The following is an 18,328-nucleotide window of genomic DNA, read 5'->3' on the forward strand; positions in this document are numbered from 1 at the left end:
TGAATGCATATTGAACAAGTTGAAGCAATTTTTTGGAGAACAAGAAATAAGAGTTTAAGTTTAAAATCAGATACGCTCCTCAGCAAAATGTGAGAAAGCTCTCTGTTTCTTACTTCAATGTGAATTAAAGAAGACATTCTGGTCAGCAGCTGTTCGCACTGCCATATACCTCTGCCATATACCTCCAAGTCCTACAGCGGCTTTGGAAGGAAACGTTCCTGCAGCTTTGTGGTACAACGAGAAAGCTGACTTGAGTAACCTGAAGGTATCTGGATGTATTGCTTATCTCCTGGTACCATAGGAATTGAGAGAGGGGAAGTTTGACAACAAGCCCTTGAAGTGCTACTTTACTGGCTACTGTCCTAATGGCTAAGACTTTGGTGTCCAGAAGCAGGAAAAACAGTCACAGGAAGGAACATTGTTCCCCGTGAAGGAAGATCTGACCTCAAAAGCATACCAATTGAGGACTGGATTCGAGAACCTGTGCAGGAATTGACCACTGATGAAGAGTAAACTGAAAAAGGAAGCTGTTAGACATTCTACCAGGAAGAGGAACCCTCCAGTTGAATATGCTGTTCTTGCACTGAATGCTGAATCATTTGTCGAAGACATACCAAAAAGCTACAAGGAAATTGCTACTTGTGAAGATAAGATCTCCTACAAAGGAAAACAAGACTTGGATCTTTGTTCAATTACTCCCTAGAACAAAGGCCATCAGCAGTAAGTGGGTTTCAGACTGATGGACAAGGATGTAAATATCATAAGCAACAAGGCTGGGCTTGTGGCTGAAGGATGTTCACAGAAAAAGGGGTTTGACTACAAGGAAACATATGCACCAGTGGCTCAGTTCGCAACTATTAGAATGATGATAGTTGTTACACTCCAACAAGGAACGGTTCTGGAACAATCTGATGTTGCCGAAGCTTTTCTTCATTGATTGCTCAAGGAAGAATTGTACATGGTTATTCCTGAAGGAGTGGCTTTTTCTGAAGAACTGAAAGACATAACTGGTTTGGTTTGCAGTTTACAGAGGTCTTTATATGGCTTAAAGCAAGCACCAGTAGCATGGCATCATTCGATTCACACATTTTTTTATCTCTGTAAGATTCACTCAGTCAGAAGCAGATAACTGTCTTTACTATACAATTTTAAAGGAACTTGTCATTTCCATAGCGCTCTACGTTGATGACATTCTGACAGCAGGAAATAATACAGAGGAAATAGAGTGAAATTTACATTAAAATATATGTTTAAAATAAAAGAATTGGGAGAACCACAATCATTCTTGGTAATTGAGATTTCAAGGAAAAAAGGAGAAATGTATTGACCAACCGTCATATTTGAAGAATTTTCCACAACGATTCAACATTCAAGATTTAACTCAGTAAAGACAACTATAGAAGTCAAACTGCAAATTTTTGCGCTGTGGTCAAAAATTCTTGAGCAGATAACAAAACAATCCATCAGAAGATGCTTGAAAAAGAGTTTTGAGATATATCAAAGGAAACATCAATATGAAACTACATAAAAAAAAGGAAATCATGAAGTTCTTCCAGCCTATGCTGATGCAAACTGTAACAAAATGGCAGACAAGATCTATCTTACATTATTTGTTAGGCCTACAATTTTTTGGAAACACAATGTGTTGGGCAACGAAGAAACATACTAGTGTTTCTCTGTCTTGTACAGAGGCAGAATGTATAGCTCTGGCAACAGCTGTTGCTGAGTTACTCTGCCTGAAATACTTGCTGTCCAGCAGTAATCAAATTCCACTCCAGTTACCAATTTGTGTATCCGGGGGATGGAGGGAGGGATTGGGGGGGGGGGGGGGGGGGGGACGTCATTGAGGCACATTAAAGTTATATTAACTTCATGCATCAACTTCACCACCGCCAAAGCATGTACATTTGGAGAACTCCTGGATCCATCGCTTTGAGAAGCTTGTTGGGTTTATCTTAATTTTTGTTAATGTTAAATGTAATACCATTGAACTGAGGAGAGGTGGTGAGACTGCAATTTAATGATTATGTCTGCCATTTATGTTAAGTAATTTCAACAATTTAAAAGCACACTTGTTGTCGTTTTTTATTGCTTCAGTTGTTTCAGGTTCTCCTTCCTTCAATATAATAAAATCAACTAATAGTTTTAACATTTTCCGAGTGTTATTTAAGTTTATGAAACTGAAAATTTATCAGAACTTAATAAAATCACTCAATGAAAATCATGGAAGAAGGTGTCCTAACCTAAATCAAGAGTAAGCACTCCCAAGCCATATACTGCAGATTTAGTCACTGATTTAAAATCTCTTCAAAATGATATATAGCCTGCTGATGTTGAGGAGTGGCTAGCAGAAGGTGACATCGCTGCTGTCACAATGGAGAATTTTATGATGATCAGGACATCAATCTTGTTTTGCAGCAGCAATATATTGTTGAGCAAGAGGAATCAGACGATGAAGAAAAGGAAGAAGAAAAGATCAGCCCAATCTGCATCAAAGGTGCATTAGAGACTGCCCTCAGTATCTGGAACAACAGCCACCTGTTACAACTATCATGAATATACTTAGCAAATAAGTGGCATATGCTGCCACGAATTCAGGGTTGAAAAAAACACTTTACACTAAGTGGCTTTTCAATTTGTAAGGTTTTGTTTTCTTTTCTCTTTATTAGAAATTTAATTCCTTTACTTAATTTTATTATGAAACGGAAAGTTGCCATTCACCATATGGTGCAGATGCTGAGTCACAGATAGGCACAACAAAAAGACTGTCACAAATAATGTCTTCATCAAACACACACACACACACTACAGTTGCCTGAGACTGCAGTCAGTCAGTGTGTGTGTGTTTGTGTGTGTGTGTCTCATCTATTTTTGATGAAGGCTTTGTGACAGGCTTTTTGTTGTGCCTATCTGTGACTCCACCTCCGCTATATGGTGAGTGGCAACTTTCCTTTTCATAATATTGTTACATTCCATCCTGGATTTTCCATTGTCTGATTTCAGTTAATTTTGATTTATTACATTGTTTTGAGCTCTATAAGTGACTTGTTCCATTCACCTTTGATTAAGCGATATTTTTAGCATCCTTAGCATCTTTTGGTCCCAAAAGCGACAGTTAATCGAGATTCTACTGCAATTACACTGAAGGAAAAGACAAATGCAATATTAGGCTTCTATATCAACAATGAAATACTCAACTCCATGAAACACACTAACCTGGTGCACTTTATTGATAACAGATCTTTTATCCTCCTCCATCTCAGCATTTCCTTGAAAGTCAGAAAGCTTGAGGTAATCCTCAAGTAGATTTTCTTCAGGAAATATTTTGGGCAACACAAACCTTAGCAATGCCCACAATTCATTAATATCATTCTGTAAAGGTGTTCCAGTCAATAAAAGTCTACTGCGGCTTCTGTGGAATTTTAGGGTGCTGAAATGCAAGAAATAATAAATTGTACATTTTTAGGAAACAAAAACAAGTGCAAATGCTTCTAGAGCACTTCTAGATAACATTCTGAAAATGGAATATTACCTTGTAATGGTCAAACAATTGTTGACTGAGCAGGTCACATTTTATTACAATATAACTACTCAATGAACCTCACAGTACTGAAACATCCATATCTAATAAGGAAACGTGATTCCTAATGACTTACAATATAGAGTACAGCATTATTTAAATCTCTCACCAATTCTTGCACCGAGCACTGATAATCCGGAAGAAATTTAGGGTTTCCAAACAGTTCTGCTATCTTTTTTTAAATTTTAACAGTCAGAAAATAGCCTCAATGTAACAAAATTAGCTCCATTATACACTTTGTTAATAGTGATTATCTTAACTCAATTTTTTTAATAAATATGTCTGACACTGCTTCCTCTCTCTTGAAGATGATATATTGGATTCTCTTTTCACAGAACCACATATGCCATCTAATTTTCTTGTTTGCTAACCGATGAAGTGAAAATGTACTGACAGCTTCCTGAAGTCAGTAATTCTATTTACAGTGTACTAGATGTGGAGATAGACTGAAGTGAGTTTAAGTCTGTATGACTGCTGTTTGAGAACTTTTGTCTATTCCTAACGGGGAGCAAACTCTGTTGAAAAAAAAAAAAAAAAGATTGTTCATGAGCTTAAAAATTATTCCATAATTTTACAACAAATCAGTATCACAATAAATTCCTCCTAACAACAGAGAGTAATTAGGTTGATGTGTAAGTTCATAGTGTTTTTCCAGAAGCTTATTAAATTCTGTCCACATAACAGAGACATTAAGCATCAATAATATATTCTCCTTCATTATTTACAACAGTCTGCCAACACTGGAGTAACTGTTAGATTCCGCAACTGTACAAGACACATGGTTTTGAGGCGAACAACTCATCAAACCATGTTCAGAGCACATTTTCATCCGGAAAGAAAGTTCCTTAGAGATTCTTCAATGAATAATGGAAAAGGTGAAAATCTGAGGGCACAAGATCAGGTGAATAAAGTGTGCGCATAATGACTTTCTCAAGCCAATTCCTGTATAGCGTTTTTTGTCAGTCTAGCAGAATGCAGGCAGGCAATCTCATGGAGTAGCATCACTTCACAGTCTTCTGGGTCTTTGTTCTTGGGATTATGTGCTAGACATCTCAGTTGTTACACCTCAGAGAAGCAATTTGTAGTAAATCAAACCGTTGCTGTTCCACCAGATGCATATCGTCATCTTCTTTGAGTGCACACAGGTCTCTCAGAGGGGAGTTGCTGACTTGTTTGTGGTCAACCATTCCTTTCTTTCTCTTATGTTAACATAAAGACACCATTTTTTGGAAAGACCTTTGATGAAAAAAGGAGAAGTTTTGAAAGATCTTTGATGTGCAGCAACATATACGCTGCGTATTTTTGTATTACAAAAGTATAAATTCAAATTGCACCAAACACAGCACGTTAGTTTCCACAGAGTTGAAATCGAGATTGCGATGCCCTTTTGTAAACCAATCCTATCTCGCCAGCCGAAGACAGCAGATATTCAGAGCATAGAACACCTGTTGTAGTCAACCAATAGCCAGATAACTATTATGTAATGCGAACACACCATAAGGAAAAGTTAATGGTTCATGCTAACACACACAGTGTAGCTACAAGAAAAGCTAAGCTTTCACATACAATATTGGCCTCTAAGATTAAAAAGCTACAAGAGAAGCTAATCTTTCTTGTGTGTGTTATACTTTAAGATACATCAGACAAATGTGCCAGTAAATTTAAAATCTGGGCTCAAAATTCTTCTAAGTGGCTGGTCCTCAGTGTTCAGTTTTAAACGAGGCCAAATGCCCTGTGATTTAACAAATTCATCCCACTTTCTCACAAGTAACAGAATTGATCTTGTGTAAAAGGAAATTTACTTTGAAAATAACGGTTTTCAAATCCACCATTCGCAATACTATCCCGAGACTGTTAGGAACAGGTTCGATTTAGCAGTTGCCAAAGAGTACCAGAAAACAGGCATTATTGCGCGTGCGTAGCTGCAGCCTGCACATTCATATGTATAAAGCATTAAGAGATCTTACATTATGCCATAAAAGAAACAGGACATCAGAGGATACTCCAAGAGCATTGGACTTTCGTAAGCCATACCAAAGTGCATAATTCGGCTTGAAATGCACACTGGTTTGTCCAGTTTCACAATGAAGTAGGTCCCACCTGATATTAAGCTTTACAGTGTGGTTTTTGGGATGTAAATTTTTTTGGAGTACCTGTACTGTACTATCTAATGTTTGGGTCTTCATTATGGCGAAATGGCATACATGGCAGAAGATGAAAATGTGCACTTGAAATTCAGTGAACAATTGGAACTAGCCAATACTGTGGAATGAAACACTTGGTTTCAAAATAGTTCAAATGGCTCTGAGCACTATGGGACTTAACTTCTGTGGTCATCAGTCCCCCAGAACTTAGAACTACTTAAACCTAACTAACCTAAGGACATCACACACATCCATGCCCGAGGCAGGATTCGAACCTGCGACCATAGGGCTCGCGCAGTTCCAGACTGTAGTGCCTAGAACCGCTCGGCCACTCCAGCCGGCCACTTAAGTTTCAAATAAATTGATTGCCTCAGCGGAAAAGAATAATAAAGCCAAATTTCTTTAGCATTGTTCTGCAAGGCAATTAATGCTTGACTGCTAAGAACTTGGAAATAAAATCAGAAAACTGAAACTAATAATATATTTTTGCCTTCCTTAATTATGTGGATTTATTTTAATTCACTTGATAGCTCCCGGAAACAGAAACCTGTTTTGTTTTCATTTGACATGGGAGCTGTAAACGAAGAGGAAACAGTGAAATCACTTAACGCAAACACTGGTCATTATAACTCAGACAACTCTCCCCATGCGCGAATCTGGCAGCTAGGGTGGGCGAGAAAAATTTTTCTCGTTAGGATCTGGCTGCTTGTTGCTACTGCCGATACAGCTAACAGCCACACATCAAGTAGCCAGAAGTGGGAGACTGCATTACTCATATGCGAGTCAACTGCGCATGTGCATGAGCCCGCTGGCAACTGCTCAAATGGACCTAATGTAAACAGTTGTGACGTCACTCTCATAGAACGCAGTTTATGTTTATGAAATATTACATAGTCTTCGCCCAATTTGACATATTTTTGCTGTTTGCAGACGCTTGTGTGTGCATGGTGTTTTGTTGTAAATTGCGCATTTCCTTTGCAACTGAAGTTTTATTTTTTTCTCTCATTTATATTTCATTGCTGCAGTATTGTTCTCCAGTAGCAGTATACAGTAACATTCTTTGCTAGAGAATCAATTTTTACCAGTCAAAATTACAAAAACATAACTAAAATCTAAAATTATGAAAAATTCCCGGGTTGTTCCCGGACTTCCTGGTTGGCCTAAGTCATATGCACCCTGTATTATGATAAGATTGCTACTCATCACACAATGGAGATGTTGACTCACAAACAGGCACAACAAAAAGAATACTCAAGTAAGCTTTCGGCCAAAAGGCCTTCTGAATTAGATTCAAATGCTGCGCACACACACGATACTGTCTCACGCTGCCAAGGTTAGACTGCGAGCAACTGTACATGATGGGAGAAGCAATCTGAGTGATGGGAACAAGAAGGAGGTTGCGGCAGGGAGGGAGGAGGTGCTGCTTGAGGAAGCATACAGAGATGTGGTGGGGAGGGGGCAGGGGAAAGGAGGTAAGTAGAAAAGGCTGTGGATGTCGTTGGAATAAAGGGCTGTATAGGGTTGGAGTGGGACCAGGGAAGTGGATAGGAGGGTAAAGGACAATGACATGGTTAAAGAAATATAGGACATATTGCATGGAGAGTTCCCACCTGTGCAATTCAGAAAAGCTGGCATTGGTGGGAAAGATCCCCAGATGGCATGGGCTGTGGAGCAGTCACTACAATTAAGACCATTGAGTCGGGCAGCACATGCTCAGCAACTGGGTGGTGCAGGTGTTTCTAGGTGACAGTCTAACAGCGGCCATTCATATAACAGACAGTGTGTTGATTGTCATGCCTACATAGCATGCAGCACAGTGATGGCAGCTTAATTAGTAGATCACACACCTCCTTTCACAGACAGCCCTGCCTTTGATGGAATAGGTGATTCTTGTGATCAGACTACATTAGGTATGAGGATGTATGGGACAGGTCTTGTATCTATGTCTACTACAGGGATATGAGCCATGACGCAAGGGGTTGAGAGCAGGTTGGTTGGTTGGTTGGTTTGTTTGTTTGGGGAAGGAGGCCAGACAGCGTGGTCATCGGTCTCATCGGATTAGGGAAGGATGGGGAAGGAAGTCGGCCGTGCCCTTTCAGAGGAACCGTCCCGGCATTTGCCTGGAGTGATTTAGGGAAATCACGGAAAACCCAAATCAGGATGGCCGGACGCGGGATTGAACCGTCGTCCTCCCGAATGCGAGTCCAGTGTTTGAGAGCAGGTGTTGTGCAGAGATGGAGTAGGATATTGTTTAGATTTGGTGGGTGGCAGAATACCACCGTTGGAAAGGTGGGAAGGAGTTGTATCAGTGGAGAGGTATCAGGCCACAAAGTAACAGTTTTTTTTCCCTTAAAAAAATTGCTGTACAGAACCAACTTCCTGAACTCTCTCAGAAGAAGAAGCAAGGAAGAGAAGGACATTCATTATTACAGTGCATGATGAGACATAGTTGAAACCCTAGCAGACAATGTGATTCAGTTGTTCCAATCCTGGGTGGTACTGAGTCATGAGGGGAATGCCCCTCTGTGGCCAAACAGTGGGACTTTGAGAGGTGGCAGGTGACAGGAGACATAATACATGGAAGATTTGTTTCTGTATAGGGTTGGGAGTGTACTAACTGTCTGTGAAGGCCTCAGTGAGATCCTTGATATATTTCGAGAGGGACTGCTTGTCACTACAGATGTTAAAGGCCGTAGGTGGCTAGGCTGTATGGGAGGGACTTCTCGGTATGGAATGGGAGCAGCTGTCAAAGTGGAGATATTGCGGGTGGTTAGTAGGTCTGATACAGACAGACGTACAGATGTAGCCATCTGTGAGGTGGTGGTCCACATTGAGGAAGGTGGTTTGTTAGCTAGACCTTTAATATGACAACTATTAATAATGCTGTTGAGCACAGAAACTTATTTTTGTCATTTACCTAAAAAAAAAGAGTCAGTTTTCAAAATGTGCCTTCCAAAATAAAGGTTATTCTTTCATCCAAGGGGTTTATTTATGTGCAACATTTATGTCTATTTACAGGATGTCACTATGTGGTACATTACAGGTATAAAGTAGGGCAAGTTTGAGTGTTAACAATACTTCTTTTGGGTCTTGTGTACGTGTATTGCAAAAACTTTTCTACCCCTTTATCAATTCAAAGTTATATCGGGTTTCACTGTTTCTACAGATAAACAAGTAGAGAGGTATCAGGCCACAAAGTAACATATACTACATCTTACGCATCCATACAAGAGCTTAAGCCCAGAGACCATTCACACAGCACGCTGTCTCTAATTTTACAGCATAAGGCAGTATCGTGCCATATCCCGAGGTGACTCCCCACCTAGCTGACATTTTCCTCACTCATAAAAGAGGCATAACAGCAACACTGTGTAAAATCACCACTGTATGTATGTATACCTTTCATCCAAAGTCTATTTTAACTTGTTGCCAGTGTGTACATATTGGAAACAGGGTGTATACGTGGCCAAGGAAAAAAAATTTCCAGATTTCCCGGTCATAATACACTTGCTCCCGGGTGAAGATACACTTTTTCCTTCTTAAGTGACAGTATACTCTTATTCGGCACTGTAAAACTCATCAATCCTTTGAATGTTTATGGTTTTATATACCGGAGTGGAATTTCCCGGCACTTCAGAAAACGAAACTCAGGGGTGAGAAACACGTTTTGAAAGACCTTTGATGTGCAGCAACATGTACGCTGCATATTTTCGTATTACAAAGGTATAAATTCGAATTCACCAGACACTGCATGTCACTTTCCGAAGCATTGAAATCGAGATTGCGATGCGCTTTTGTAAGCCCGTCATAGCTAATGTCACGTGATTTCGCCAGCTGATGACGGCATAGGACACGTGATGTAGTCAGCAAATAGCAAGATCACTCTTAAGTAGCATGAATACACAAATAAGAAAAGTTCATGGTTTAAATTAATACACTCAGCACTCCCATATAATATTGGTCTCTAAGATTAATAAGCTGGAATAGAAGCTAAGCTTCTACATATAATGTTGATCTTTTTTGCACTTGTTACACTTTAAAATACATCACACAAATATGCCAGTAAAATTTTTAATAACGACGTAAATGTCTGATCTTCTGGGCTCGAAATTCTTCTAAATGGTCGTCCTCAAAGAGTTGATTTTTAAATGAGAGTCAAACGCTTTGTGATTTAAGAAATTCGTTGTACATTCTCGCACATAGCTCATCTTAAGTAAAAGGAAATCTGCTTTGAATGTAACGCTTTTCAAACCACCATTCGTAATATTTTCCCGCGACCTGTTAGAAATAGGTTCATTTCTGCAGTTACAAGAGAGCACCAGATAACAAGCGTCACCGCACTTGCGCAGCTACGATGACGCAGGAAGCCCATATGTTCGTACGTGTAAAACATTAAAAGATCTTACATTATGTCATAAAAGAAACAAGACACCAGAGGATACTTCAAGAGCGTTGGAATTTCGTGAACCATACTAAAACACATAATTTGGCTTAAAATGCACATTCGTATGTAAATTTTCTTGGAGTACCAGTACTGCATTATCTCATGTTTGGTTTTTTATTATGGCATAATGCCATACGTGCACTTGAAATGCAGTGAACAGTTGAAACTAGTTTCAAATAAATTGACTGCCTCAACAAAAAAGATTAATAAAAGCCAAATCTCTTTAGCAAACCGGCAAAAATAACTTCATTGTTCTGTAAGCCGATTAATGTTTGACTGTCAGGAAGGTGGAAATAAAATAAAAAACTAATAACATACTTTAGCCTTCCGTAATAACGCGAATGTATTTTAATTCATTTGACAGCTCCTGGCCACAAAAATCCGTTTTGTTATCATTTAACGTGAGAGCAATAAATGAAGAGAAAACAACAAAATCATTAAACATAAACACAGGTCACGTGGAGACGACCCACTTCCCCACCACAAGTCAGACTGCTCTGTGCATCAGCCCCACATTTATTAATTTCCGAACTGGGGCAATATTAAGTACTGGCGCCCAGCCACACTTCTGTAACCAGAAGCGGGAGAAAGTACTACTCATATGTGACTCAGCTGCGCACGTGCAAGAGCCCGCCCGCAACTGCTCAAACGAATCTAATTGAAACAGTTGTTACGCCACGCTCATCGGAGGCAATTTGTTGTTACAAATCATTGCATAGTCTTCCTAAAGCCTTTGACACACTTTGCTGTTGGCAGACGCTTGTATGAACACTGTTTTGTTGTTGTATATGGCACATTACCTTTGAAGCTTAAGTTTTATTACCTTTTTTTTTTCTCTCTCGTCCATGTTTTGTTGCTGCAGTATTATTCTGCAGTAGCGGGATACAGTAATATCCTTTGTTAGAGTATTGGTTCTTACCAGTCAAAATCACAAAAATTTAACAGAAAACTTAAACAATGAAACTTCCTGGAATTTTAAACAACTCCCGGGTTTTTCCACGGTTTTCTCCCAGATGAAAAAATTCTTGGGTTTTTCCCGGATCTCCCGGGTCGTATACACCCTGTGGAAATGTATATAACTGCTAGACATACATTATTTAAGGAATAAAAATAACAAAATATTGAATAGTTGAGGCACCGAGTCATTGATTGGCACTGAGAATCTTATTAGCTTTTGGATGAATCCTCCTCTAGAACTGTAGAGTGCACATACACATTCAATTTGGCATCTTCCAAAGTACCTTCTCTGGAATACTGTCATCCACAGCCTCAAAACAGACCTTTATTTAATCAGCCTCACCGTAGAAAAAGGCACCACAATGTTGTGACAAGCCACAGAGATTACTTGACAAGAAGGCATCCACTGCCTGACACACACCTGCAAGCCCTGCCATCCAGCATAGCCTCCAATCCCTATTAAAATCCTTACGCCTATCCCAGAATCTCTCCCCAGAATCCATCAACCATCTCATCCCAACTATAACCACTTACTCTCGTTAAGGTTGTATCACATTCCATGCAAATGTGCCATGACTTGTGTGGGACAGACTATTAGAACAGTTGAAGATAGATGCAAAAACAAATATCATCACCAACACACCCAACTAAAATAACCAACTAAATCAGTTGTTGCCAAGCAGTGCCTCAAATTAAATGAAATACAAGGAGACCAGTGTGCTTCCGGGAATATCAGCATGAGACCTGAAAAATGAAAGATCATCAAAGAGTGTAGAAGTCACGAGGAATCGAACTTTTCTACAAATAGTGATGCAGAATCAACAATAGAGCATAGCCCATTAGGAGCCCAGTCAGTGAGTACATTTAATTGCATAACAGTTAGCACCTGTGAAATACTGGGTCACTCATCAAATTATGGAAACAACAGCTCGGCTGTATACCTGGCAGCACAATATTAACACAATAATTCTTTCAGAATAAACTGTCTCACATCACACCAGTATTTATAATTTACTTAACAAATTAGAAAACTTACTTGTAAAGCTTGGACTTCGCATTCTTCAACCTATGACCTTCATCAACAATAATGAACCTCCAGTCGAACTTTGCAAGTATTTGCTCTCTCAAAGCTATATCATAACTTGTCAGAACTACTGGAGTCATATCAGTAGTCAGAACTGTCGTCTTCCGTCTCAGTTTGGGGTACAATGACATGCGTTGATCTTTAGAGCCAGCGAATTTCACAACAGGTATCTGTAAATTATAAATTATGAAAAAGCCAGCCAACACTGAAATTTATCTACAATACAGAATGGATACAGACCTGATCTTAAGCAATACAGGCAAATCACAGAATACCTAAATGTGGATTGCTAAAGGGTGAAATGAACCAAAGTCTTCCCTAACAATTTTTTAGTTGTTACTATCACAAATGGGCTATGACTGAAATACACAACTGGGTTGGTTGATTCAGTGAAGGAAGTCTGATGCGCCCTTTCATCAAAGGAACCATCCCGGCATTTGACTGGAAAGATATCGAGGAGGAATATACCAGACCTGTAGAGGACAGATACACTTCCACGGGATGAGCTAACAGATTTCTCACAGTGAAGTACCCACACAAGGCATTATGTCAAGAAACCCTGTGATGGCAGGTTCAGCTGGTTATTGCCTGCAAGCAGAACCCAACTCCCTCTTTGGCATAATGTACACTGTTCAAGGCTTTCTGTTAAGCTCAATCTAGCATGAAAAGCCTGTTACTGATACCAACATCCACACCAACAGAATGTGCTTCTAGAGTTTCTCTTCTAGCACTGAACCACTTCTTCATTGCCCACAGACCTCTGGAAATAATGAAAGAAGCTTCGAACAAACTTCACCAAATTATTACTGAGCTGAAGTCACTGCAGTGACAAGTACGACAACCATCACTTGTGCAAGGAACGGTTTTTCAGTTGTTTCTCCAAATCAAGACATGGAAAGAATTGTTAACTTCTTCACATCACCAGTTCTTTCTAAGACAGTCTTATTAATACCACTAAATTATAAAGATATTGGTTACTTAGACAAATGAAGTTGATATAAACATCTGTTCTGAAAAAATAAAATTAACTAAATGTGAAAGTGATTCATTTCTTCAGTGTTCTCAGGAATTCAGATTTGGAAAGAACTTACCTTGGGAGCAAACCTCTGGAATTCAGATTCCCAATTATTTAGAACACTGAGTGGTGTCACAATTAGAAATGGTCCAGAGATATTCTGCTCTAAAAGAAGACAGATAAACGCAATCACTTGCACTGTCTTACCCATACCCATCTCATCTGCCAAGATCCCACTCAGCTCATGATCGTCCAGCACCTTGAAGAAAGTAAGTAAGTAGTCATGTAAGTGGCAACACTGAATTTTTAGTAAATGTACACTGGTAATAAATCGCAGACACTTACCTTCATCCATTTTACACCATCTATTTGATGGGGACTTAATGTTCCAATAAACAGTGTCTCATTTTTTAAGGCCTCAGAATTCTGCCTCTACAACAAAACAAAACAATATTTCACACTATTACAGCAATGAAACTTATTACCTAGAATTGTATTTGTTGTCTAATATCTATCAGTCTTCTCTTAGCTACATAAGTAACAGGAACATTTTCAGAGCTGGTGCAAGGAAAGGCACAGGAGAGAACACATCTCAATATCAGAAGCATGGTGAAAAGATCAGACTTACTAAAACCTAAAGGGACTCGTTATAACATGAGAAACTTGTAACAATCAGTGAGCAGCAGGAGGAATAGCACATCTGGATAGTTGGCTTTGCCAACCACAGCTTACTGTCCCTCACTGCCAGCGGTTCTTCCACAATTGCACAGATCTCTGACATGAAAGTGAAATGACAGTATATAGGGGAATGGCGCATTGTGTCACGGCATCTTCCCTGCAAGTATCCTGGCAAAAATTACATTCTGTTAACATGGCCATCCGACTGAAAACCCCGAGAGCTTTTCATCAGTAGTATTATACACTGGGGAAGTCTACATCCATAGAGCGATAGCTGTTTCCCCACTGTTGATCACGTATGAGTGATCTGGATATTTTCTCTTGTGGGTACATAAGTTGCAAAGATAAATCTCTCTCTCTCTCTCTCTCTCTCTCTCTCACACACACACACACACACACACACACACACACGCATATATGTGTACAGATACATTGTGCTGGGCTTTCAGTGTTGTTTTGTGTGCCTGTGTTTTATTCCTTGGAATGGGAGGGGACAGTTGCCCATGCCACTGGGCTAGAAATTAGTTGATGTGAATGAACAAATGGATTGAGTCAGGGACACTGGAAGAGAGATTCTAAAGAACAAGGGGTAATGTGACAGCACCATATAGAGTGACACGCACTGACAGTTTTAAATTAAGACCAGAACTTTCTGCCCTAGACTACCGCTTCCCATGTGCAAGTATGTTGGTCAGCCAAGTGACTGGAGTGTGGTGCTACCTCGGGTTCACAATATGGATAACACTAAAATAAAGAACAGGATTTGCCATCATATCTCCTTACCTGTAAGACAGCATCCACGCCATGGAAGGCACCCTCTTTTTTCTGTTTCCTACAAGAGATGAAAATATAAAATAAGAAAGCTCTGATGTAATTTTTTTCTGTAAAATGGTAATAATGCATTGACTGCCAGACAATACAGCAAAAAATATTGAAGTCTACATACAGGAAACTAATTTCATCATCGTAAAATATTTGCTTTCACTGAAATTTGATGCAAGAGATACAGACCTAGATACATTGACGCTGATTAAGGTTCAAGCTCTCAAAATATTGTGTTTCTAGCGTACACAGTCTTTTTTCTTCTGATCTATCTTATTCTTAAATGAAAAGTGATTTGCTAACCCCCAAGTGAAGAAGTAGACTGGACCTAATACACAAATATTCACAAAAACATACTGTAATAATAACTGATTGTACACGACAAACAAGGAAAATAGTCTAAGAATGCAATCTTTCTTTCTTTTTTTTTTAAAAAAAAAGACTGTGGTTTACTTATTTGACATACTTCACGAACATTAAGATATTAAATTTTTGATGAGATCATGAATGACTTAAAACTGACTGTTTTTGAAAGATTAGGCATCAGATCTCAACATTGTTGTTCTATTGGTGACTAGTAAGAATCAGAATCTGTCCTAATGATATACTAATAGCAGAACGACATCAAGATTTATTTAAGGCCATATTTGTACAAAACCCGTCCATTAAGAAAATGGAAGCTCTTGTATACAAAACTATTTTACTTAGTTTATTCACTGCCTAGTTAAGAATGTCAATACTTGGATAATTTATTTTTAAATTTACAGTGTCACGCATATTTTATGTTACCAATTAAATTAGTTTATACAAACACAATATCTATTGTAATATGAATTCTACTTACTCATTTGCTTCAAATATTGCTTTTACAACAGCAGATACTTTCTCAACAATAACAAGAAGCTCATCCAGTTTAGCTACTTGTTCCTTCTGCAACATAAAGAATTAAAATTGAAGTTTACTGCCTGGATCTTTACTGGCATTTTAAATAGTTCATGGACTATTCAATCACATTAGGTTAGTTCACAGTACAGGCCAAGGTTTCACTTTATGAAGACTGTTGTGATGTCCTCCCAAGCATCTTCAGGGTGTATATGTGGACAAGGAAAAAAAAATTCCCCAGATTTCCTGGTTAAAAATACACTTTCTCCCGGGTGAAAATACACTTTTTCCTTGTTAAGTGACAGTATACTCTTCCTCGGCACTGTAAAACTCATCAATCCTTTGAATGTTTATGGTTTTATATAGCGATGTAGAATTTGCCGGCACTTTAGAAAACGAAACTCAGGGGGGAAAACACGTTTTGAAATACCTTTGATGAGCAGCATCATGTACGCTGCATATTTTCGTATTACGAAGGTATCAATTTAAATTCCACCAAACAATGCATGTCACTTTCCGAAACATTGAAATTGAGATTGCGATGCACTTTTGTAAGCCAGTCATAGCTCATTCACGTGATCTCGCCAACTGATGACAGCGTAGGACACGTGATGTAGTCAGCCAATAGCAACATCACTCTTAAGTAGCACGAATACACAAATAAGAACAGTTCATGGCTTAAATTAATATGCATAGCACTCACATGTAATATTGGTCTTGAAGATTAATAAGTTGGAAGGGAAGCTAAGCTTGCACATATAATGTTGATCTTATTTGCGCACACAAATGTGCCAGTAAATGTCTGATCTGGGCTCGAAATTCTTCTAAATGGTCGTCCTCAAAGAATTCATTTTTAAATGAGAGTCAAACGCTTTGTGATTTAAGAAATTCATCGTACATTCTCACACGTAGCTCATCTTAAGTAAAAGGAAATCTGCTTTGAATGCAATGTTTTTCAAACCACAATTCGTAACATTTTCCCGCGACCTGTTAGAAATAGGTTCGTTTCTGCAGTTGCAAGAGAGCACCAGATAACAAGCGTCACCGCACTTGCGCAGCTACGATGACGCAGGAAGCCCATATGTTCGTACGTGTAAAACATTAAAAGATCTTACATTATGTCATAAAAGAAACAAGACACCAGAGGATATTTCAAGAACGTCGGAATATCATGAGCCATACTAAAATACATAATTCGGCTTAAAATGCACATACGTATGTAAATTTTCTTGGAGTACCAGTACTGCATTATCTCATGTTTGGTTCTTTATTATGGCATAATGCCATACGTGCACTTGAATGCAGTGAACAGTTTAAACTGGCCAATAGAGTGAAATTAAACAATTAGTTTCATATAATTTGACTGCCTCGGTAGAAAGGATTAATAAAAGCCAAATCTCTTTAGCAAACTGGCAAAAATAACTTCATTGTTCTATAAGGCGATTAATGTTTGACTGTCAGAAAGGTGGAAATAAAATCTGAAACTATTAACATATTTTAGCCTGCCGCAATTACGCGAACGTATTTTAATTCATTTGATAGCTCCCAGCCACAAAAACCCGTTTTGTTATCATTTAACGTGAGAGCAATAAAAGAAGAGGAAACAACAAAATCACTGAACGCAATCACAGGTCACGTGGAGACGACCCACCTCTCCACCACAACTCGGACTGCTCTGTGCATCAGTCCCGGATGGACGATATTTCCGAACAGGGGCAATATTAACCCAGTAAGTACCAGTGTCCTATTTTGAGGACAGAGCATATATTTATTTATAAATACACAATAAATTATTAATTTGCAACTATTACTGTTCTACATCACTTGTTGATGCTTTTTATAACAAATGTATGCTTACAGGAAATTAAAAGCAACAAATCCTACCATTAATTGATTATTGAATACTGAGGCACACTTTTCATTACTACAGGTATTTACTTTATCAACAATTTCGTAATATTTGAAATATGTGGCAAAGATCTTTTTGTGAGTATTTATAGCCGTGTCTTTTAAACTACTTGCATTGTTAGTTCAATTGGAGTTATATTCATTGTTTTCCATTGTTATAAAATTTGGTGTACTCGAAATAGGACACTGGGACTTGGTGTTAACAAAACTCTGCTGCTGCTGATGTATTTTCTTTTCAGAACGTGGTAATTTTACCAGATTTTGTTGCTAAGGTAGGTAACGACCCCTCTTTTTTATATACAGGATATGAAGTTACTTTGAAATTTACCGCGTATTACGTAAGTATATTTATGAATATGTTACCCATAAGTAAATAATACAGTTCCAGATGGACAGACGTATTCACACATTCCCTTTTCTGTAGTTTGTGCTAATGTGTTATTCTTTCATTTCACTTTATTTTATTACATTTTATTTCATTTCATTTTGTATAGATTATAATGGCATTCAGATGAGATAGATACCTCACTAACGAAGAAATAGAAAAAATAATAAACAGTGACGCATTCTATAATGCGGTGTCAGATGACCAGGACCATATTGATATCACCGTATGTCGTCCTAAAGTAGACTGTATGACCGACAAAGAAAAAGGTACAGACGATGTATACTGGAACAGTGGAAGTCTCAGATGTGCCAGGGGCTATTGAATTACATTATGTTGCATCAGAGAATAACGAAGAAACTGTATGTAAAACTTCACTGCCAAGTACATACCAAGTTTCCAGAAGTAAATCGAAGGAGAGACGTCTTA

At 38.5% G+C, this 18,328-nt stretch overlaps 1 protein-coding gene across 3 annotated transcripts in view; it reads right to left on the reverse strand.

Moving 5' to 3' along the window:
• LOC124802713 (ATP-dependent DNA helicase DDM1-like) overlaps positions 1-18,328 on the reverse strand; it is a 138,251-nt gene that overhangs the window by 89,524 nt on the left and 30,399 nt on the right. For all 3 annotated transcript variants that reach the window (XM_047263677.1, XM_047263678.1, XM_047263676.1), the window contains 6 exons: positions 15,569-15,654; positions 14,686-14,734; positions 13,570-13,656; positions 13,301-13,483; positions 12,162-12,379; positions 3,217-3,430 (listed from right to left, as the gene is read on the reverse strand). In XM_047263677.1, coding sequence (XP_047119633.1) covers positions 3,217-3,430; positions 12,162-12,379; positions 13,301-13,483; positions 13,570-13,656; positions 14,686-14,734; positions 15,569-15,654 — 837 coding nt within the window. The remainder of the gene's footprint in view (positions 1-3,216; positions 3,431-12,161; positions 12,380-13,300; positions 13,484-13,569; positions 13,657-14,685; positions 14,735-15,568; positions 15,655-18,328) is intronic.

This window comes from Schistocerca piceifrons, chromosome 6 (genome assembly GCF_021461385.2).
Source record: "Schistocerca piceifrons isolate TAMUIC-IGC-003096 chromosome 6, iqSchPice1.1, whole genome shotgun sequence".
In the NCBI taxonomy this organism is placed as follows: domain Eukaryota; kingdom Metazoa; phylum Arthropoda; class Insecta; order Orthoptera; family Acrididae; genus Schistocerca; species Schistocerca piceifrons.